The sequence below is a fragment of the Aphelocoma coerulescens genome, chromosome 12, assembly GCF_041296385.1.
Source record: "Aphelocoma coerulescens isolate FSJ_1873_10779 chromosome 12, UR_Acoe_1.0, whole genome shotgun sequence".
Taxonomy (NCBI): domain Eukaryota; kingdom Metazoa; phylum Chordata; class Aves; order Passeriformes; family Corvidae; genus Aphelocoma; species Aphelocoma coerulescens.
This window is the reverse complement of record NC_091026.1, coordinates 6019585-6041295: the sequence shown is the minus strand read 5'-3', so window position 1 is coordinate 6041295 and position 21711 is coordinate 6019585. Positions and strand designations below refer to the sequence as shown.

Here is a 21711-nt window from a genome sequence, read left to right as displayed (position 1 = left end):
ATCTTGAAATTATAATCAAAAAGTTGTCTTTGTGTTAAAAATATTTTAAATGAGAACAACTAATCATTAGATTGTGCCCATCTCTTTGAGGTCGATGGCCTCCTGTAGATTTTTACATGCAAACCACAAGCTGGGCATCCCAGAATGTGCTCAGAGCTTGCTTCAGCCCCAGCCATGTTTTTCCTCTTTGTATCTTCTTGCAGAAAACCATTGGTGAGATTCTTGCTTCAATGGAGATCTTCAGTAGATTTGAAACTATACTGGAGGTAAGCAAGTTTGTGTCTGCCCAGGAAGCTGCTGTACAAAGCCTGCTGCTGATTTGGGGGGAATTTTGAATAGCATTTAAAAACATCTCAGTAATTTGGCTTATTCTGAAAGTTTTATTCTGTGTAATTTCTTATTTTCTTATTTCACCTAAGCAAATATAATGGAAAAGATTGGAGTTTTCACATCTATAGGGGATCTGGCACAAGCAGTAAGGGTACATGCCTCTTTCCCATCTTCCTCCCCTTGTCCCTGGAGAGTCATTCTCCAAAGCATGTTTAGTTCTTGACCACACTTTAGTCTCTGTGTGTGTGCTTGTGTGTTTAAAGCATGCAGGGAGCATCAGCCCAGGACTCCCTTGCTCATTATTGCTGCATTCCCACCAGTGGCTTCATTGTCCCAGCTGTGGTTTTGTGGCACTTATGCCTCTGTTATATCACACACCTGTCCTTGGTGTCCAGTTGCCTCTTGCACACTTTGCTTTTCAACTGCTCTGCCTTTAGTGCATTGTTTAATGTTTCCTTTCACCTCCTGCTGGATCCCCCTCACTAACCCATGCTAGATCCATGATGAAATCTTCTACTGTTTTTGCAGAACTGTGGCCTGCCTGCAATACTGGATGGACCAGGCCCCTTCACTGTATTTGTACCCAGCAATGATGGTGTGGATAGGCTGAGAGATGGAAGGCTCATTTATCTTTTCACAGAGGTGAGAGCCCCTAGTGCTGTAAGACATCCTGAGCTGACTGAGTTGCACTGGGCTGTGCTGGAATGACTTTGTGCAATTTATCTGGTCGTTGCTGAAAGCTGTTCTTCCTGGGGATGGCTAAACCATGTGTTTGTTTCTGTAAGGCTCTGGGAGAGAAGTGGGTGCTGTTGGAACCTGCAGTGGGCAATGTGGTTAGCCAGATTGCTTAAATCTGGTGTTTGACTTTCATTCCTCACCCCAGCTTTGGGCAGGGGAAAATGAAGGAACTTATTCACCAAGTGAATTCGCTGCTATAGGCATTGCCATTGTCAGTCATTGATTAGAAGAAAATGTAATTGCCATCTCTTACTCCTGAACATTGAAGGGGTATCTGATTCTGATGCTCTCTTCTTTCCTTAGGGCATAAATAAGCTTCAGGAACTGGTGAAACATCACATCTACACTTCAGCAGCGGTAAGGCAGGCAGCTCTAACTCCAGACCTCCTTCAGACCAACAGCTTACCAACTCTCTTGTCTGGCATAGAGGTCACACTGTTGATGACTTCAGTTGCTACTTCTTGAACTTCCCCTGGAGGAGCAGAGATGTGACTCAGGATCTGATGAGGCAAAAGTGTTTACCATGAAAGGGCTTGCCAAAAGGGACAGCTGTGCTCTCCATGAAGAAACTCTGAATTTTCTGGAGTGTTGGTGCTCCCTAGTTGGATGGCCTTTACAATGAAAATATTGTCCAGCAGAGTTTGCTGCAGGACACAGAAATAACAATTGTCCTGGTTCTCAGAACTTCTCTCTACTCAAATCATTAAGTTTCTCAGTACAAAAGCTGCAGTTTGCAATTTTTTTCTGCCTTTAAGCTTATTTTTTCAGTCAAAATATGTTCTTTATTATTCTTCTGGCTGAACTTTCATTGTTTATTGAATATGTCCTAGAAAAACCCTTATTAGTCTGACCCTACTTGCAGCTGTATTAGTAAGAGACACTGTTAGTGAGACTTGACTTCAGCTGTGCTGGACAGTTACCTAAACAAGGAATGAAAACCAAGGTAGCTGCCACCAGCACTGCTGTGTTTGTGGTTCTGCAAACAGTTCACACAAAGTCCTGGATTACCCTCTGACCCATTGTTTGTTTTTAAGGTATTTCATGAAATGTAAATGTTAAGTCCCCTTCAGAAGTTTTTTAAGTGGCAGGAATCACGGAAGGATTCTGTAAGCTGCAGTGAAATGACCCTGCTTTCTCATGGTACCTTGTGTTTTTGTTTCAGGTGACTGTAGAGCAACTGATAATGATGCCACACATTGTTACAATGGCTAACCAGATACTGACCATCAACATTAGTGCAGATGTAAGTGTGAATCAAAACCCTTTGGAGCAAACCCTTCTGTGCTAGGGGAAAGTCTGGTATTGTTCTGAACAATGTGGTTTCATCCAATCTCTGCTTCTTCCTCTGCTTAAAAAACTGGACTTAAAGAGATCACTGAAGTGGTTTGCTTCTTATCCAATCTGTGACTCCCCTAAGAGGCTTGACCATTCATGTAGTTGCCCTTGATGTTCTGAACCATCTGTTTCCTGCATTGGCTTTATGTACTTGATCTTGTCTAATGGGCTAAAATTGTGTTTCTGCATCAGGGAAGAATTCTGATGGATGAATCAGGGATCCCCTTAAACATGAGAGACATTGTGGCATCAAATGGTATCATTCATACCTTGGATGGCATCTTCATCCCTCCTTCAATCGTTCCTATTTTGCCTCACAGATGCAATGAAGAGCAACATAAGATTGTGATGGTAAGTCAGCTTCTCCCGTTCTCATGCTCAAGCACAGCTGTGTACCCCACACTCACCTGGAGGGCCAAAAGCAGGCTGTGTAAACTGCATTTGGGAAATGTGGTCTGTCTGAGACTTCCCCTGGTATGAACTTTGGCAGCACTGTCAGTGTTTCTTCTGCTTGTGCTTGGCACTGCTTTCCTGCTAATCAGCAGATGTTCCTGGTAGGTTGTTGTTCTTTCCGTGCACCCATCCTTCCTCTGATTCCAAAGTACATCTGCCTTTTCCCTCATATGATCTTCTTCCCACTAGAGTTGCTAACTTGGCTGACAGAGCTTTGTTCCCACCTCTGTGAGCACTGGTGTCCTGTAGCCTGGACAGGAAGCAGGCATTCAGTAGCCAGAGCTACAAATGCTGTGCAATATTCTCACATGAACTGTTTCATATACAGTATTTGAGGTGCTTGCTCCCCAGTTTGATCATTGGTAGGTTACTGAAGAAAGAAGGTGAGGCTCTGAATAGCAAGAGGTTTGGAGAGACACAAGGGGCCAGTGTGTCCACATAACTTGCTGACTCAGTGAGTCTTGCTGCTTGGATGCTCAAAATCCTTTCCAGCCTAGCAGCAGGTCTAGTGGCAGAGAGACTCAGAAAGTGCAGACAGACCCCAGGCAGGTCTTCAGGCAGGTACAAGCATCTCCTTGAGACATGTGAGAAATTTTATGTAAGTGATAAACTTGGCACATTTCAGAGTGTGGAAACTAATAGTAGTTAAATATTTCAGATACACATGATGTTTTGGATATATGTACTGGGAACAGTAGCTCTGCAGCATTCTTGGCATGGGGAAGGGGTTCCTTTGAGAAGATTATATTTTTGCCTCTTCTTTTCTTAACAGGGCTCTTGTGTGGACTGTGAGACCCTCAACAACAGCATTTGCCCACCTGGCAGCAAGGAAATGGTAAATATTTGTAGTTATTTCTATAATTTCTTTGTATAATGACAGACATGCTGACAGTTTCTAAGTCAGCCACTTTCAAATAAATAGGGAGCAGGAAAGGCAGCCAGTAGAGAGGCTTGTTAGAGGGCATGCATCCATGCCTTGTGATCCCAGACTGGTGCCCACTCACTGCTCTGTGCACTCAGCCTGAAGTCTGCTTGCTGAATCAATGTGGACCACGGTGAGAAATTCTGGTCTAAATGAAATTGTAGATTTGCAGCTTTAAGCACTTCTGCTCTGCCTCAGGCAGAGCTTTCCTACTCACATGCAGGGTTTGCCAGCTCCTCCAGAGTCTCAGAAGCAAGCCTGATTCCACTAGTACCATCCAGTACTGCCTATATCACAGGCAGAGAATCACAACAACGATTCTGCACTGCAGGGAGTGAGAAACAGTTTGTTCCTTGCCTCTGCTCCCTGTTGATTCAGAGATGAGTGGAGCTAGCTGAAGGTGGAGCAAGGGGGAGTGCTGCTGTTTGAGTTATCCCATGCTGAGGTTAGCAGAACAGCAAGTTCCAGGAAGGCCAGACCCAAGATGTTGTTTGTGAAAGCCAGAGAGGTGCTCACCACCCTTAAACTCTTGGGTGTCCTCTGAGAGATCTGACTTTCAGGAGAACTTGCTAATGCAGTCTCAGCATGGATGTCTGAAGTAGAGCTCTGCAAAATCACTGGTTGCTCATTTTCCCCTCTGATTGAAGCTGGCAAAGCCAGAATCATCTGGGGCCCAGTTCTACCTATGCCCAACTCCAAGACAAGTCACTGAGCATTGTTCCAAAGTTATTTGTAACACTTTCTCTTATGTCTTCCTCTCTTGATCTCACCTTCATCTTTTTCCTGCCCTCCCTCCCTCTCCTTACTCCCCCTATGCCCCACTCTCTCCCCTCTCCTATCTCTTTCCTCCCCTCTTTCTTACTCTCTTTTTCTCCCGCCTGCTTCCCGTATCTCACCCTTGGGTCCTGTCCCTCCCTTCCTCCCCCTGTGCTTGCTCTCTCCCTTATCATAGATACTATTATTAAAACTAAAGGGCAGCACCTTGGCTCAGACTTGGGGACTCGTGGGAGTAAGAGGAGGCCACCATGTGCCTTGGTTCATCCTAGGCCTGCCATAACTGTATGCAGTTCACCTTGGCTCCTCAGTGAACTTCCTCAGCTCAGAGATAGGTACAGTTGCTCTCTGCTGCAAAAGAGCAAAGGGGAAGGTTACGGTACTGATGGCTTGTTTTGTTTGTACAGGAACCAACACTCTCTCCAAAGGAATGTGTTTACATCCATGATCCACAAGGCCTGAATGTCCTGAAGAAGGGGTGCGCCAGGTACTGCAATCAAACCGTCACGGTGAGTGTGATGGAGGAGCACAATCCCTCTGCAAGGAGCTCAGCTCTGCCCTTCCTCATTCACCAAGAAGAGCTCTGAGTTGAGAGGGCTGGATGGGAGCAAAAGGAAAGCTGTCCCCAGGACCATCACATAAACCAGCTGCCTGCTTTTCCTTTGTCTGAGAGAACACAGGGTACCAACCTACTGCAAATGTTAGAAAGCAGCTCGGTTAAACCTGAGTGCAATAAATAAATAAAATAAAGCATCCCTGCTGTGACCAGCCAAGCTGTAGGAAGCCATGATGGTGCAGTGTTAACTGGAGTGTCCCAGCTTTAGCATTTCTCCCAAAGGAAGCTGAGCACAGGGAAAGTGCTGTAAGCTGTGAAGTGATTGCATCCTGTTTATGAACCATTGTTAGATGGTTTGGGAAAGTCTGTCAGTGAATTTATGGACTGCGTGTTTGTCTGCAGCTCCTGAGCTCTCACAGTGCCAGCTCTATGGAATGATTTGTGGTTGTTTCATTAAATACTGCTGATTGTTTGTATTATGATTGTTCTTCCTTTGGACAGTCATGACAGGGCCTGCAGTCCAGGACTGCTCCATCCCTCCACAGGAATGCAGTCCTGGGCAAGGATAAAGTAAGAGTGAGTGGGCCAGTGCTATTAAAGAATTAAAAGTTCATAAAAAACATGGACCCTGTGTGTCGAACTCACAGAACAAGCAGAAAATAATGGTTTGTTCTGAGAAGAACAGGCTATGAGCAGGAAGAGGGGCATTGTTGAAAAATAATTTAAGTGCAGGAGGTCCTAGGTGCCAAATGCAACATTCTGTTTCCCTCCATGGCAGAGACAAAACCCAGAATTTCAAAATTATGAGCACAGGATTCCTCTAGGATACTCATTGCAGATGAGTTGAAAAGAGTTTGTTTATTTGGAAATATATTTTTTTAATGGGTGAAGTTTGGTTTTGAAGTGCCCATCTCCTCACAATGCATGATGCCTGTAATGGTTGTGAAGTGAGAAGAATGTCTAAGTCATTGTTGCAGATTTGATATTGTTAAGTCATGTCATACCTTACCCATTTTGCTTTTTTTTCAGAAACCTGGATGCTGCAAAGGGTTCTTTGGTCCAGACTGCATGCCATGCCCAGGGGGTTTTTCCAGTCCATGCTATGGCCGGGGAAATGTAAGTGTGGAGGAACCTTCTGCACTGCAAGGAGCAGTGGCATCAGTGTGGTTTGAGAGCATAGCTGTAGATAAGTACAAATCAGAGTTTGTGCTCCAAGGCTGCAGCAGTGGTAGCAGAAGATCCAGGGAGAGTGGCATACATTCAGTGTGAATCAGGTCATGGCTGTTGGGGACAGCTCTGGCTGTGTGGGATCTTGTATTACTACCAGCACTCTTCAAAGTCCTGTTTGTTACTGTGAGTATCAAAGTGCCTTTGATGGATATCAAGGCCTTGGCATTTCCCTGAGTTTCAATCACTTTGGTTTTCTTTTTGTTTTCCTTCCAGTGCAGCGATGGCATACAAGGGAATGGCAACTGTCACTGCTTTGAAGGTTTCAAAGGCACAGCCTGCCACATCTGTGCAAACCCAAACAAGCATGGCGAGAACTGTGATGAAGGTTGGTAACTCTGATGGAGAGACTAAAGAAAAATGTAGAACAAGGATAATGGTGCAAATTTATGTATGTTGGATTCCCTTCTGTCAAGACCAGCATCACAAGTGACAAAAATGTCATCATGTGTGTCCCTTCAAACAACACTGGAGAAGACATGTTTGATATGACAGTGGTTGATGGGGGTTTTGGAAACATCAACCTAATTTAGATCTGTCCTGTTAGGAAACAAAAGACAGTTGACAATGACCTTGAGCTCGATAGCCTAAATTACAGCCTATAGAAAATGTGGACCCAGGCAGTCACAGGATCTGTTCCCTGGCCAGGCTCAATTTGTGATGGATGTCTCTCAGCAGACATCCCTCTGTCAAAAAAAAAAAAAGATCATTTGGTGTCATGAGTGATTTTGAAAGAAAGTTGGGAATCTACAACTGTGGTGGTCTGGACTTTTTGTGCTTACTGATCTTACTGCATGTCCTTGACAGATTGTGCCTGTGTCCATGGTGTCTGTGACAACAGGCCTGGCAGTGGGGGGGTGTGTCAGTCCTGGTCCTGCAAGGAAGGCTACACTGGGAAATTCTGTGACAAAACATCCAAGAACTGTGGCCCAAGTGGGCTGTCCCAGTACTGCCACCAGCATGCTGTCTGCAGCCTCAACGACACAGCAAGGTCAGTCTTTGTGGCACATTCAGGGGCACACTGCCATTGTACAACCACCCCTGTGGCTCTGTGTGTGTGTGTCTGTGCACTTTTTGCACAGGATTGTTTGAGTAACTCAGCCAACCTGCTAATAATCAATTTTGCTTGCTTGGGGGACTGCTCTACTTGTGTCCCTTTTGTGTTTATACTTTTAAGGTGCATCTGCATGGATGGATATGAAGGGGATGGGTTTTCCTGCCAGCCCATCGACCTGTGCAGACAGCCAGAACGGGGAGGTTGTTCACAGAACGTAAGTGGGGTCAGACTGTGAAGCGTGGAGAGGCAGCTCCTCTCAATCAGGGCATGGATCCAGGACTCCTGGGACTGTTACAGATTTTGTGTGTTAATTTTTCCTGTCTGTCAGATGTGGTGGAATAACAGGTGGCTTGACACAGTCATTGTAAAGATGTTGATCATTTGGATTGGTGCCAAAATGTGACGCTCCAAGTCAACACCAAGTTTGGCTGATTCACACCAGATATTTTATCGGTCACACAGATTAGCTGTACAGATAATTTTTTGTTTGCAATGATATTCCCCTCAAGCTCTTCTGACATGTGTTGCTTTCTCTGTTGTTATGTTCAGGCTATAGCTTAACTGTGAGATCCAACTCACATTCCCAGTAACCATCAACACTACATTATTATCCATGGTTAAAGACTGTGGTGCTTTATGTTGGAAATTGCTGCCAAATGGTCAGACCTCATCATAAATTAGACCCTTCAGTCAGAGGAAGACATTGAGCCATATAGAAGAGAATAGGATGGCACTGAATACAAAGTACATCTTTCCTGAGAGAGATCTGCCATCTATCATTAATTCTATCCCACATGTCCAGGCAGGAGATTGTGGTCCTCCTTTTCAGGGAATACTTACTGTGTAATGGAAGAGCTTTACACAATGATAATGAATGCTCTGTGAGTTCTGAGCCACCTTAGATACAAGTGTCTACCTCTCTTAAAAAAAAAAAATATTTCCAGAACCACTTTATTATGAAGCTTTCCATTACTCTTCTGGAGAAGATGCTTCCACCCCCATTCCCAGGGCTGGAGTCAGAATTGGTCAGTCAGAAATTCCCCCCAGTGTGAGGAAGGAGATTTGTTGTTGTATTTTCATTGCATTCTCTCCCTTCTGCTGAATGTAATTCCTTCTCTCTCCCTTCTCCTGAAGGCCCTGTGCACCAGTACAGGACCTGGCACTGCCACCTGCCAGTGCAATGTGGGCTGGACTGGGGATGGGAAGGCCTGTGTGCCCATAGACAACTGCATGCTGGAGAGCAGAGGGAGCTGCCACCTCAACGCCAACTGCGTTTACATCGGGCCTGGACAGGTATGAGCAAAGCTAAGCAGCCTGGTGGTAGAATTAACACTTCCTCAGCTGCTCTGAGGTGGCCTTGGATTGTCAGGGATAAAAATTGGGCTGGCCATCAGCCAAGCTTGCTTGTCTACAGGCAGAAACACCAGCTGCAGCATGAGCATGCACTTGCATGTGAGATGCATTGGTGTTTTCAGGACTGCTACTTGGCTCGGGGGCTTGTGCAGCAATACTGCCTGATCTAAGGCACCACTTGCTGCATCCCCCTGTCCCAGACCACAGCATTGAAGAGCATGTGTGGCTGTTCACACAGTCTGTGGAGGGAGCTGGGGAAAGAGTGAGGCATGTTGAGATAAGAGGAAGGCACTCATGAGAGGGGACTTGTCAGGGTGCTGCTTCTCCCCACTGAACCCGGGGAGAGTTGCACAATGTGCTGAAAAAAAGGTACAAAAGTTGTAGCAGATCTTAGTGAGGTGAGATATGCAAGTGCTCTCCTAGTTATCTTGAAAGCAGAAAGCTTTGAAATCAACTCCTCTCCTCTTTCTGCCATTCATGAAGTCTGTGTCATTCCCTAAAAACCTGGAAATAAAGGAGGAAACCACCATCTTCAAGTGACTCCCACAGCCAAGCAACGGGAGAGATCAATGTTTTGAGTAACCAGGCAGCTTGTGTGCTGTGATAGAGGATGATGCTCTGCTAAGGAAACAACTCCACGTTTCCAGGTCTTGAGGGACAAGGAAGAAAACCTGGGAAAATAAATTAAGGATAAGTTTTGCTGCCTTAGGCCTTTTTTGAATAGTAAATGAGGATGCTCTGGTAAGTCTATAAAACTGAAATGTCTCTTTCTTGCAGAGCAAGTGTGTCTGCAAGAGGGGTTATGCTGGCGATGGCCACAGCTGTGATGCAATCAACCCGTGCCTCATGGACAATGGTGGCTGCCATGACCTGGTGAGTAACTAAAGAGCTGTCCTAAGGCTGGCATGGCAGGGGAGGTTCACCTGCTTACTGACAGGTTTTGCAGCAGCCATGGCATTGAGAGAATTACAAGGGTTTATGTTATGTCATCTTACTGGCCTGCACTGATGTGCTCCAGAGATGGATCCTCTGATTTTTGTGGGTTCACACAACCAAAGCAATCACCTATGCTCAGCTGCATGAGGGGAACACTCAGTGCCATAAAGGCAGCAGGTGGAAGGTGTTTGTGTATGCTACTCTAGCCCAGCCCTTGCAAGGCCAGAATTCAGTTCTGAGATAGGTGTAACACTACATAACCTGTGTTTGCTCTCTAATTTCTCTTTCCTTTCCTTGTATTTTCAGGCTACATGTGTACCCCTTGGTGGAGGAGAGCGATCCTGTGTTTGCTCTGAAGGCTACATTGGAGATGGCATGACGTGCTACGGGGACATTCTAAAAGTTAGTGAAGGGCAAATGTCTGAGGCCTTTTTGAGGCTGGAGAGAACTGGCTCTGCTCTCACTTTACTTTTCTCTGTTACCTGAGTTGACTCCTTCTCCCAGCATCAGCCTGAAGCACAATTGTATTCCAAGGCCACAGGGACAGAAGCAATGCCAAGACTAATTACTGCCAGTGAAACCATAATTTCTAAGCTGCTTCACCCCTGTGCAGGGAGCACCTGTCCTGTGCAATAAGTCATCTTTTCTTTGTTGTTCAGAAAGTTTTTCAGGTCAGAGCTGTCAGGCCTGTTTTCTGTCATAAGAAATATCAAAGGCCATTTTGGATTCAATCTTTTGTCCCTGATACACATTAACTTATTGCAAATGAGTTGAAAAGAGTTTGTTTATTTGGGAATATATATTTTTTAATGGGTGAAGTTTGGTTTTGAAGTGCCCATCTCTCCTCACAATGCATGGTGCCTGTAACAGTTGTGAAGTGAGAAGAATGTCTAAGTCGTTATGATGCAGATTTGATATTGCAAAGGGCTCCTTTCCTGCACCCTGAGTCCCCCAGCCCTGTACCCTGTGCTCAGCAGAGGTAACTCTTCTGTTGTTTCTATTTGAAAGGAGCTGGCCAGGAATTCCCACTTTGCAGGCTTCTACAACTGGGTTAAGGTAAGAGAAACCATGGGACACCCACACATGTAAGTTCTGTGAGTGAGTCTGTTAAAGGACATGCAACTCCATTTATCTTCAGAGAAAACAAAACAAAGCAAGGTAGAAATGGTTACAGAGCAGGCATGTAGAAAAGCTGTGGAGTTTGTGGTAGACTGAGGGTCATGAGTGTGTTTTGGGGGCTTTGTTTCTCTCACAGGAGGAAGCTGGGGCTGTGTTACACTTAATTTTCATGGTTGTACCATCTGTAACTCCTGGCCATCAAAAAACAACACAGAAGGGAAAGAAGGGGTGGCATTATAACACTGTTTTTCAGAAGAACATCCTTTGGGACATTAGACTGTGTGTTTGTTCCTTTTCTCATTGCTGCTTCCCTGTCTTTAGTGTGGGAATTAAGCGAGACCCTCCACAGACTGCAGCAAGCCTGTAGAAACACACTGTGATGGACAGCCTCTAAATGAGCTTTAGCTCACCTGGCCTGCTGCATGCATTGCTTTTGCCAGCAATTATCTTGATCCCTCCCCCAGGACTGATGTTGGGGGTTCAAAAAGGATTCATGGATATGATTAAATGTGTTTGAAGGAAAACTGAATTGGGAAAGTAGAGCTTAAAGCAGCAGGTTTTCCCTTGGCAATCAGATGTCAGCTGTTTTGGCTAAACCGCCTGTGGCATTCATTGACTGCCGTGCCCAGGAGAACCCAGGAGAGCCTGCTGTGCTGCTGAGCATGTGCTGTGCTCCTTCACATCCCTTTCACGTGACTGCAAGAGCGGGATGGCTGTTGGCTGTATTTTGCACTCTAGATGTGGCAATGGCGTGTCTTACTTGTTCATTTTTGTGCTTTGGACAACAGAAATCTCTCTTCAGCATCCCAGCAGGAACCAATGTCACTGTCCTGGTGCCATCAGAGGCAGCTATCAAGAACTTGAGCAACGCTGACAAAGATTTCTGGTTGACCCCTTACACGCTGCCATTTTTAGTCAGGTACTAGGAGCTTCCTGCCTTTGCTTTACTGGGCCAAACAACAGCAACAAAGCCATGAAATGGATTTTTTCTTGTGCCTGACCAATAAGGAGGTATCTTGAGATAAATATAGAAGCAAATTTAAATATCTAGCAGACAAAAATTAAGTAGGTATTTAAAACAAAACAGATCACAGACCATGGGAAGTGGGTTTGTTTTTCACGTATTTGCAGAGGGAGATTTTCCCAGTCAGATGGCAGCAGAACAATTCTCTCCATTGTTCTCGCCACATGCTAAACTACTTCATGTGAGAGATGTGAATGTTGGGTGGTAAGGTCTTATCTCCCAGTCATTACCAACAGTTCCCTAATCTTTTCTTTATCTGATTTTGTTCCCCTCAGAGCCCACTTCCTTGAAGGTGTCTTCACTGCTGAAAAGCTCAGAAAGTACGACAGGCCAGAATTACCCACTCTCAACCCACAGACCAGATGGCAGATAAACACCACGAGTGGTGTAAGGGTTTCTTACATAAGGCTCATGTACCAATCTCAAATTTAACTGCTGAGGGGCTGCTGTATCCAGTGGGGAGCCTGGATGGGACACTGGTGCCCTCAAATGCAGGCATCTTTCAAAAGCTGTACCCAGATTAACCACGTGCAGCCTTGAATGAACAATGTATTTATTTTGAACTTACTTGGCATTTCCTAATCCTTTTGCTTCTCCCTCTGGTCCTTGTGCAGGTATTGACCATCCAGAATGCAAGTGTAGTTGCCAGTGACATCCCTGCCAGCAATGGCATTATCCATGTCCTCAGTAAGGTATGTCAGTACATGTGACACTGGGAAATGCTGCAGTTGTAGCGGCAGCTTTGTGTAGCAGTCTCTGTGATAGGGCCAAGGAGGAATACATGTCTGGACAGTTAGGAAGGGATATAAAGGCAAAATATATGAGGTTATCACAAGGTCCTGACAGATGTTTCCTGTGCAGCAGTGTTCAGTGTTAAAACATTTGTCTTCAGGACAAGTGGAAGGAGAGTTCCCCTTCTCTTGGCTGATAGCTGAGTTCAGGCTATTGCAGGATTGTGTAAAACGAGGCCTTTTAATTGCCTTTCTTGGAAGCAGGGCAGGAGTCCAGTGTGATTCCCCTCAGCCCCTTGCTCAGCCTTGCTCTGAACCCACTTTTTCTGCAGGTTTTGTTGCCACCCCCAGGAGATATCCCACCGAGCCCTCCAGGTCTGCAGGAACAGCTCAGCGCAGTGGCCTCGTTCAGCACATTCAAGGAGTTGCTAGAGGTAAGCAGTCGAGGTGAGCCCAGCTGTCACTGTCAAAACTGTCTTTTGAGCAAATGCCCACCTTACCCTGTGCTGGGGGACCTAAATTTGGACTGCCTGGTAAGGAAGGGAGATCATGTGTGTCCTACATAAGGGATCTTGTAGGAAAGCTCTTCTGAGCAGCCAAAGAGTTACTTAATTACAGTTAGATCTCTACATCACTGGCATGTATTACAGTAGAAGGTGACCTGTCTACTGCAGGTGCTCTCATCTCTGTACAAGGCAGAGAAACTCAGAGGAAAGGGAAGGCTTTTTCATAGCTGGGAAGCTGCTCTTATGTCAGCCAGGATGAGGAGCAAGCAATCAGATGTGTGTGGCTGAGTAGAAGTTGTATAACCCATTTTCAAGCATTTCCTCTTGCCTTTGTAATTGATCTCATGTGTGGTTTGGGTTTTACTGAGTCCAAGGGTAATTGCTAATGTTACTGTTTGGACATTTTTTAGGAGTACCAGCTCACTGGGAAAGTTGAGTCCTCTGAACAATACACAATTTTTGTTCCTGGAAATAATTCCATTGAGGAGTACTGCCGTGCTGCCAATATGACCCAGCTGGTAAGCTCACTGCTTGCATGCAGTTTGAATGTGTATTGTGGTGAGTGCAGGGGCATGTACACTGCCAAATATCAAACAAGCCCCAGGGATTTCAGCATGGAGAGGAGATGAACATCTGATGCTAAAAGCTGGCAGAAATATGGCAGAGAAATGAGAGGTTTTCTTGGTTGTTGCAGTGGGATCTGAAAAGAGTATTTGGACCCCAAGTGCAGAGTAAATTAGTATGTGGATAGATGGCACAATATGTTCCACTTCCTGGCTGGCTGTGGCAATTTTCAGACTTCTGAAAGGTTCCAAAAAACATTAATGGCTTCATCAAGTATCAGAATCATCAAGTGTGATCAGTCACCTGTGATAGAGAGTTACTAGGCTCTGTGGGCTTAATTAGCCATTACAAGTTCTTAGGAACACTACTAATGCCATACCTCTGACTGAATTGTATTCTAGGAAGTGAAAAGGCTCCTAACATTTGTATTTTTGTGGATTTAGGACAATGAAACAGTGCAGTACCACATTGTACTGGGAGAGAAGCTCTTGCCCGCGGACTTGAGAAGTGGAATTCATAAGAACAGCATGTTAGGCCTCTCCTATTGGCTGATGTTTTACCAAAACAACACCCAGGTAAGGGAGGCAGACTGTTCTGCCATCTGAGGGTCTGGCTTGACCTATCACTTTCTAAGGCTGCTGACTCAGTAATCCCACTTCTCTTTTGCACACCTTCACAAGTTTACTGATGTGACTGTCTGGCAGCTGCCAAGCAATCCATGCAAAGGGAATTGATGGTTATCATCTCAGCTGTTTTCTTCTGCTTTGCAGAAGTTTGTCAATAATATTCCTTTGGATGGAAAATCCTTCGAGACGAAGAATGGCATCCTGATCGGGGTGTCCCAGGTGCTGCAGATCCAGAAGAATCGCTGCACTGCCAATACCACCACCATACTAAAGGTAATGGTGATGACCAAGGAGCTGACACCATTTCACAGGGTTCCTCCACCTGCTGAACCAAGCTGATGGATAACAGCCAACCTACCTTGGCTTTCCTCATGGATGAGGCAGTAGCTTGTGGTGTAACCCCAGATGAACCTCATGAAATGGGGCATCGTGAAGATTTGGCACCTCCTACCTGGAGATTCTGTACATCTAATGCAGCTCTTGTGCAGATCATGTTCAGTTCCCTTGCTGTAATCTCTCTCACAGTGCCAGCCGTGGGGCTGGCTAGTGCAGGGACTCCCAGATACTCAGCTGTGGAAGGAAAATCCAGCCCAATTCCTTCATTCCATGACCACAAGCTCCCCTAGAAAATGCTGTCTGGTCTCCCTGGGAGTCATGGCTAAAGCCCAGCTTGCATTTACCTGGTAGCTCATGGCAACTGAGCCACTTAAACCTGAAGATTGCAAGGTCAGACTGAGGTAAGTCTGCCTGCTACAGATCAGGAAAAAAAGTATTTGCACCCTTGTGTGAAGGAATGCCAGGGCTACAAAAATCCCTGAGACTCAGGAAAGGTGTAGCATTTGATCTCTTCTTTTGGTGTTTTAAGCCACAGAGATAAAAACATCTTTGTCTTTGTCCCAGCCAGCAGCCCGTAGAGCAGCATTTGTAATTCAAGATTGGTGTCTTGGTGTGATGTGAGTAGAGGGCACTCTTGTGACTTGTCCTGTTCTCTGTGCCCTAGTCAAGGTGCGGCAAGTGTGACAAGGGGATCAAGTGTCCTTCTGGATCAGTTCTTGTGGTGAGTCTTGGATTCATGTGGCAGCTCACAGACTGGTTGCAGATAATGATTTGAGGTCCTTTCATTGCTCTATAGGTGTCATCTTGATACCTGAAAAAATGTGCCCTTGAGTCCTCTGTGGCTCATCCATTGCCAAGGTTTGCAAGAAAAAGCAGAAACCAAGGAAGGGTTACACAGGAAAAACATGGACATGAATCACAAAGCCCCATCCAGAGCTGGCTCCAGGCTTTGCCTGAATTTCAGGAGCCCTTTATTTTCCCCACTTAACAGGGAAGAAGAGATGTCTTCTTTTAATTTATTTTTTTACTCTTGACATTATCGTCAAGGAAAGCCAGTTTAGGGATGCCTGTAGCAATTTCCCTGCTTGGACCATTGATTTATTCACACAGATGGGCTGGTTGTGCCTGTGGCTTGTATGTTAGTGAGTGACAAACATTTCCAGAGAGGAAAATAACTAAGCACTTCATTTCCATGCTGACTGTGAATTGCCTAGCAGCTACATCTGGCTTCTTAGGCCTTGCTGCTTTACCCTATGCCCAAAAGTTCCCAATTCTTTTTCTCTCAGTATTCAGACTAATGTGTAGCATGGGTTTGGCAGGTAACAGACTGTGTGGTGACCTCGCATCCAGAGATGCCTCATTGGTCTCAGCTCTGGATAGTTCTGATTTTTAGGGCTATTCCTGTCAGATACAAAGAACACTGCTATATGCACCAAAATGTACTTTGTACTTTGTTTGTCTAAATATTGTAATATCTCCTGTTTGTGTCTATTCTAATTATATCCTCAGGAACCTCCTGGGAGTAGAAATATGGCTCACTGTGATTTGCGCTCTGCGGGTAAAAGAATACTTGGCTGCCATTTCACCTGTGCAAAAGTTTCTCTGGTGAGAAAAGCATTTGCCTCAGATTAATTTTGGCAAAAGCAAGATGGGTGTCAGAAACACAGCCATGGAAGTGCAGGCTGTGCTGAAGTCCTGGCTGCATTTGTGCCTTTGTGTAGCTGAGGCTGGGCTCGTCTGGGAATCGCTCTCCATCCTGGAGGTGGAGAGCACTGGAACAAAACCAAGATCTGCAGAAATGTCTGCACAGTGATGGATTGGGATCTGCTGCTTTGGTATTGTTGCTCTGGGTTTTGTCCTGCAGAGGAAGAGAAGGAGTTGAATGTTTGCAGTCTGGTTTCCTAAGGAAATGAGGCATGAATGATGGTATTCTGCTTGTGCATGTGCCTTCCTGAATAACTGATGACTCATTGGAGCTGAACCAAAGGGAGGAGCAGAAGGTCTCACACCTCATGTTGTGTGTGTTATGGCCCCTACCAGTTTTGTGAAAATGGGTTGCTGGAAGAAAACACTTAAAGAGAAAATGATAAAAGAAAGACTTGTGTGAATTTGAGGTCTTACAGGTGTTGCAGCATCACTTGGAAAGTTTAGTGGGAATGGGAAATTGAAAAGGCAGAGAGGGAGTTAGACTTGCTGTACTCACATAGAGTTTAAGTCAGCACTTGTGCTTCATTTGGCACTTTTGCAGCACTTCATTAGATGCTGTTTTTCATCATCTGTACTGTCCAACTTGCTCCCATCATGATTTCCTCCCTCCGTGGCTAGATGCCAAAAGAAGTGAGAGCAGTTAAATCAGGCTTTGGAACTAAATCACCTCCTGGTGGAGCCTCTCTCTGCCCAGCAGAGAGATATACTGAGGACACAGGCAGGACATAGGCTGGAGAGGCTCAGGACTGAACATTTGAGTTACTCACCAAAGGTCCAGTGTTTCTCAAGGGCAGTGCAGACCTTTACATGAAGCTCTGGGCAACAGAACACCCCATTTCAGGGTGTTCACGCCATCCTGCCTGTTCCTTCCATGTGTTGTCAGAAATTATGACTATCACACAGAGAGAGGTATCGAGCAGCTCCCACAACAAAGCTGTACCTTGTCTGTGCTGCACAGGATGGCTCACCCCAGCTTGTTCTTGTTGGTTTTCCAGAGGTCCGTCTGCTGCCCCGGCTACTACGGCCACATGTGCGAGATGTGCCCCGGGAAGCCAGGCCAGTGGTGCTCCGGGAACGGGGAATGCCAGGATGGCATCCAGGGCAGTGGGGAGTGCCGATGCCTGGAGGGTTTCCATGGCACTGCCTGTGAGATGTGTGAAGTGGGACGATACGGAGCCGACTGCAAATCAGGTGACACCGACGGCTATGGCAGCTTGGCTCTACCAAACTGCATGCAAGGGCAGAAGAGTGGCCACATCTCAGCTCTCAGGAGGAGTGGTGGGAGGGCAGAAATGTCCCAAGACTCTGGGCCAGGCAAATGGCTCCCAGGTCTCTGAGAGAGAGATAGCAGGAGTGAGCACTTGTGGCCAGCCAGAGGAGTGGCCCCATTTTGCATCCTCAAACCAAGCATATGCTGGCCATCCTGCTGCCACCCAAACTACAGCAAGTAGAGGCAGGTGGTCTGTTCCTGGGCTTTTTGGCCTGGCAGTGAGGGATCAAGACCTGATACTCCTGTGACATTTTCTTTTGATACTCTTGTGACATTTTCTTGATGGCAGTTTGATGTGTTGGACTAGGAAAAGAGCAGCCAGTGAAATGGCAGCAAGGCTCTGCTGGTGAGACCTGGCTGGTTTGGCAGTGGTGTTTGTATCTCCCCTGCAGAATGTGCCTGTGACAATGGCATTTGTAACGACGGCCTGCGAGGGGACGGGAGCTGTGAGTGCTTCCCGGGCTGGACGGGCCCTACCTGCCAAGAAAGTACGTGAGTGTGAAGGGGCCTCTGGTGTAATAGTGGCAGAGGGATCTGAGTGATCCTGTTGAGCTGCCAGAGCAGCTCTGTCTGCTCTGACCACAGGGTCACGTGTACTCTGCATTCCCCCAAAACCTTTTCAGGCCCTGCTCACTCATTCCTGCACACAAGCTGCATTTGCTGGGACTTCCCCAACAGCACATGAGCCCTCAAGTAATTTTGGTAAATCAGGAAAAGCCTATCACTGCTTCTACCTCTGCTGAGATTAGAGGCACCTCAAAAACAGCCCCTTGCTCTGTGAGAGAGATGGGAGCTTCCAGCCACATTGGGTTGACCATGACTCCTGTTGCTTGCCTAAGAATGTGGCAGGGCTTGATCTGAATTTTCAAAAGGCCCCAGTGTGTTTGCAGAGCTGCTTTTTCTGCTCACAGATCCATTCACTCAGGTGAGCTCAGGCCGTGGTCTGCAGTGTTCAATACATCTGTCATTGTGTGTCAAAGTAACACATTGAAGATGGATTTGGGATTTTGATTAGCATTTGGGTGAGGAGAAACCTGAGCTTCTAAATACCTTGGGGTTTTAAAGGTTTGCACACAAAGATTGATTTTATTGTGAATTTAGAAATAGAAATCAAGCAGAGCTGTCCTTTCTAGTGTAAATGTCAAGCATGAAAGCAGTTCATCTTTTGCTTCTAAAGGGCCAAAGCCAAATGGCTCTGTATGTCTGGATTAACAAGTCATTAACAGTCTTTGTTTCATTCCTACCAGTTCGGAGAGAAAATCACAGATAAAATCAAATTGAACCATTACTCAGACAGAGAACATCAAATTCACTCCAATTCACTTTTGGCAAAGTGCCAAAACATAAATCCCATGAGATTTTCCTGCTGCCACATAGGACAAGAGTGTTAGCATCACTCCTGGTTTGCAGACTCCTTTTCTCTAGATGGCAGAAATGGCCCCAGTTGAAAATTCCAGGTTATATTTGTGTTTTCTCTTGCAGGAATCAAGATTGACTTATGCAATAACACTTGCCACCAAATGGCCAAGTAAGTGCAGAGTCATCCATGTGTGTTTGTGTGTGTTTCACACAGAGGTGATTCTGTCTTAGGGCTTGGCAGAGGGCTGGGAGAAGGTGCCTACTCATTAAAGATGCATAATTGTCAGTTCCTTTCTGGGAACTCTCTTTGGAGCTGTGACGTGTGTCGTCTCCCCACGGATTTTGTCTGTCCGAGCATAAATCCATTCCAAGTTCCTTCAGCATGTGTGGATGGAGAAAGCAGGGATTCCAAGGTAGTCCAAACCTGGCCTTATTCATGTAACAAATCAACCAGCCATTTACAAGCCCTTTCTGTCCCTGCCAAGGAATGAAACAGGGCTGGAATGACTCTCTTGTGCTCCCTTCTCCATCCATTATCCGGTCTCCTGTTTTAGGAACCATGACCCTGCCATCCCCCTTGTACCTTGCAGAAGCTCATGGGTGTGGTGAGGGTGCACTGTGGGAGGCCTGGGCTGGACACCAGGTCCTGGACAGCATGACTGGAGTGTTTGGGGCTGTGAAGGAATACCTGGAATGTGCCTCCTGTGGTCATTTGGTCTCTTGCATACGCCAGATTTGTACAGTGCTTCCCACCAGCCAAGCAAATCAGGAGGTGTTGTTCAGTGATTGTTTATCCCTGTCTTGTTTCAGCTGCCTCAACAGTTCCACAGATTCCCTCCCTACCTGCTTCTGCTCTGCTGGATACACAGGGAATGGGACCCATTGCACAGGTATGTCCAGCAAAGACAAGGAGAAATAAATGGCAGGAAGTTGCCAAAGCAAAGATCACTCAAAACCTTTTACTCTCAGACATGCACTGTGAACTCTGCCATGCCTTGGTAGAGATGTTTTCCAGTCCAGAACTTCACACAGGATGCTCTTGGTGTTGCTAAAGCCTGCAAGAGAGGGATAAAAAGGCAGGCAAGTGTAGGAGGGCAGTTCTTACTGCCTGATGCACATGAATGGGTTGTACCCATTCTAATATCACAGTATTGGTGGCAAAGTTGTTACAGTTTTGGCCATGAATCCTTGGAATATGAGTATTTCAATTCCCTAGAACTTTGTGATTCTTCTATTTACTGGCCATGCCAAAGCCAGGTAATAGTGCAGCAGTAGAGCCAAAATGAGGTGGGATTTCAGGATACTGCATCAGAGCTACATTACAAACCTTGTCTATGTCAAAAGCAAACAGACCAGGAAAAAACAAGCAATAAAATTGTAACAGTCAAAACACTGGTAGACATTCCAATTTATTTTCAGTATTGCCCTTCTTGGAAGGTGAATAAGGAGGAAAAAAAGCAGCTTAGCAGCTTATTTCCTTGAACTGGCCTCTCTCAGGTCTGGATGAGGCCCCAAGCCCTTAAAGAACCAAAAGTTTCATTGGGAAACAAAGGGATTTTAACAAGATGATGTGATTTTTTAAGATAGATGATCATTCTGGCACAGTTGATCATTCCTAGGTGCTCTGAGCTGATTCTGCTCTTCTTGTTTGTGGTCACAGAAATAGATCCCTGCACTACTGACCACGGTGGCTGCTCCGTGCACGCTGTGTGCACCAAAGTGTCTCCAGGAGAGAGAACCTGTGTTTGCAAGGAAGGCTACGCTGGTGATGGGACACTCTGCATGGGTGAGTGCTCAGGGTGTGTTTTGGGGGTGATAGAGAGGCAGCATCAATACTAAGGGGAGTTTCAGACTAAAACACCAGTGTTTTGGTCTCAAACCAAAAGATCTCTGCAAGTTTCTTGCTCTGATGCATGTCATGGAGAGGCCCAGAGACAGAGGGTGAGGGCAATCTCCCACAGTGGTGCTCTGAGGTGTGAAGATGGAGCTAGGGAGAGTCCAGTCCTCTTATATTCTTTAAAGCACACCCATACAGGCTTGGAATTTTCTGTGGGCAGATTTATCACAGTTCAGAGACCCACATGTGTCAGGAGTAAATTTGCAGTTGCACATTATTCCTTTGCTATCAAAAGACAATTTCCCAGGAAAATGTTCCCCAAGCTGGAAAAATTCTCCCTGTTGCTTTCCCAATACCTCTTTGGATCACCAGTTCCCAGCTGCCTTGAGCAGTCCTCAGCAATAACTTGGCCTTATTGTTTTGCTGCAGAAATTGATCTCTGTCTCGAAAGCAATGGGGGCTGCCACACCAATGCAGAGTGCATCAAAACAGGCCCAAAGAAGGTGAGTGTGTAGGGTGGCCGTCTGGACAGCGTTATTCTGGAAGTTGTCACAGCTGTGTAATCCTCTTAGAGACAGTCCTGTCCATTGCAGAGCCCTGCTTTGTGCTTACTCCCTTCCATGTAGAGAAGTTGCCTGGGAAGAGCATGAAAACATTGCCGTTTCCATGAGAGCAGATGCCTTTGCTGGCCAGAGGCTGAAGGCAGTCTCGGGTTATGTTTGTTGTGGACACAAGCTTGGTTATTCATGGAGGCAGCAATGGGTGCTACACCATATGCCTTCAGTCCAGGGCAGCCCTTGTGGGTCCAAGTTTGAGTCCAAGGGTCTGTTCTCTCTCCAGGTCGCCTGCAACTGCCTGCCCGGTTACAGTGGGGATGGTGTGAGCCAGTGCAACCCCATCAACTTGTGTGAACAGGTATGTCTGCATTTTGCTGCTTCCAGAGGTGAGGGC

The 21711-nt window shown here is 46.0% G+C and overlaps 1 protein-coding gene across 5 annotated transcripts in view; it reads left to right on the top strand.

Moving 5' to 3' along the window:
• Positions 1–21711, top strand: part of STAB1 (stabilin 1) — a 52820-nt gene that overhangs the window by 18658 nt on the left and 12451 nt on the right. For 4 of the 5 annotated variants that reach the window (XM_069027994.1, XM_069027995.1, XM_069027997.1 and 1 more), the window contains 31 exons: positions 204–266; positions 859–972; positions 1372–1425; positions 2231–2311; positions 2596–2754; positions 3629–3691; positions 4960–5061; positions 6138–6224; positions 6552–6663; positions 7143–7326; positions 7513–7606; positions 8527–8685; positions 9523–9618; positions 9988–10083; positions 10690–10737; positions 11589–11719; positions 12100–12211; positions 12439–12516; positions 12888–12989; positions 13472–13579; positions 14069–14200; positions 14396–14524; positions 15252–15308; positions 16097–16192; positions 17290–17485; positions 17957–18052; positions 19047–19092; positions 19734–19813; positions 20584–20709; positions 21190–21263; positions 21601–21675. In XM_069027994.1, the coding sequence (XP_068884095.1) occupies positions 204–266; positions 859–972; positions 1372–1425; positions 2231–2311; positions 2596–2754; positions 3629–3691; positions 4960–5061; positions 6138–6224; positions 6552–6663; positions 7143–7326; positions 7513–7606; positions 8527–8685; positions 9523–9618; positions 9988–10083; positions 10690–10737; positions 11589–11719; positions 12100–12211; positions 12439–12516; positions 12888–12989; positions 13472–13579; positions 14069–14200; positions 14396–14524; positions 15252–15308; positions 16097–16192; positions 17290–17485; positions 17957–18052; positions 19047–19092; positions 19734–19813; positions 20584–20709; positions 21190–21263; positions 21601–21675 (3150 nt within the window). Of the gene's footprint in view, positions 1–203; positions 267–419; positions 482–858; positions 973–1371; positions 1426–2230; positions 2312–2595; positions 2755–3628; positions 3692–4959; positions 5062–6137; positions 6225–6551; positions 6664–7142; positions 7327–7512; positions 7607–8526; positions 8686–9522; positions 9619–9987; positions 10084–10689; positions 10738–11588; positions 11720–12099; positions 12212–12438; positions 12517–12887; positions 12990–13471; positions 13580–14068; positions 14201–14395; positions 14525–15251; positions 15309–16096; positions 16193–17289; positions 17486–17956; positions 18053–19046; positions 19093–19733; positions 19814–20583; positions 20710–21189; positions 21264–21600; positions 21676–21711 lie in introns of those variants that run through there. The other variant, XM_069027999.1, reaches the window with a different exon arrangement.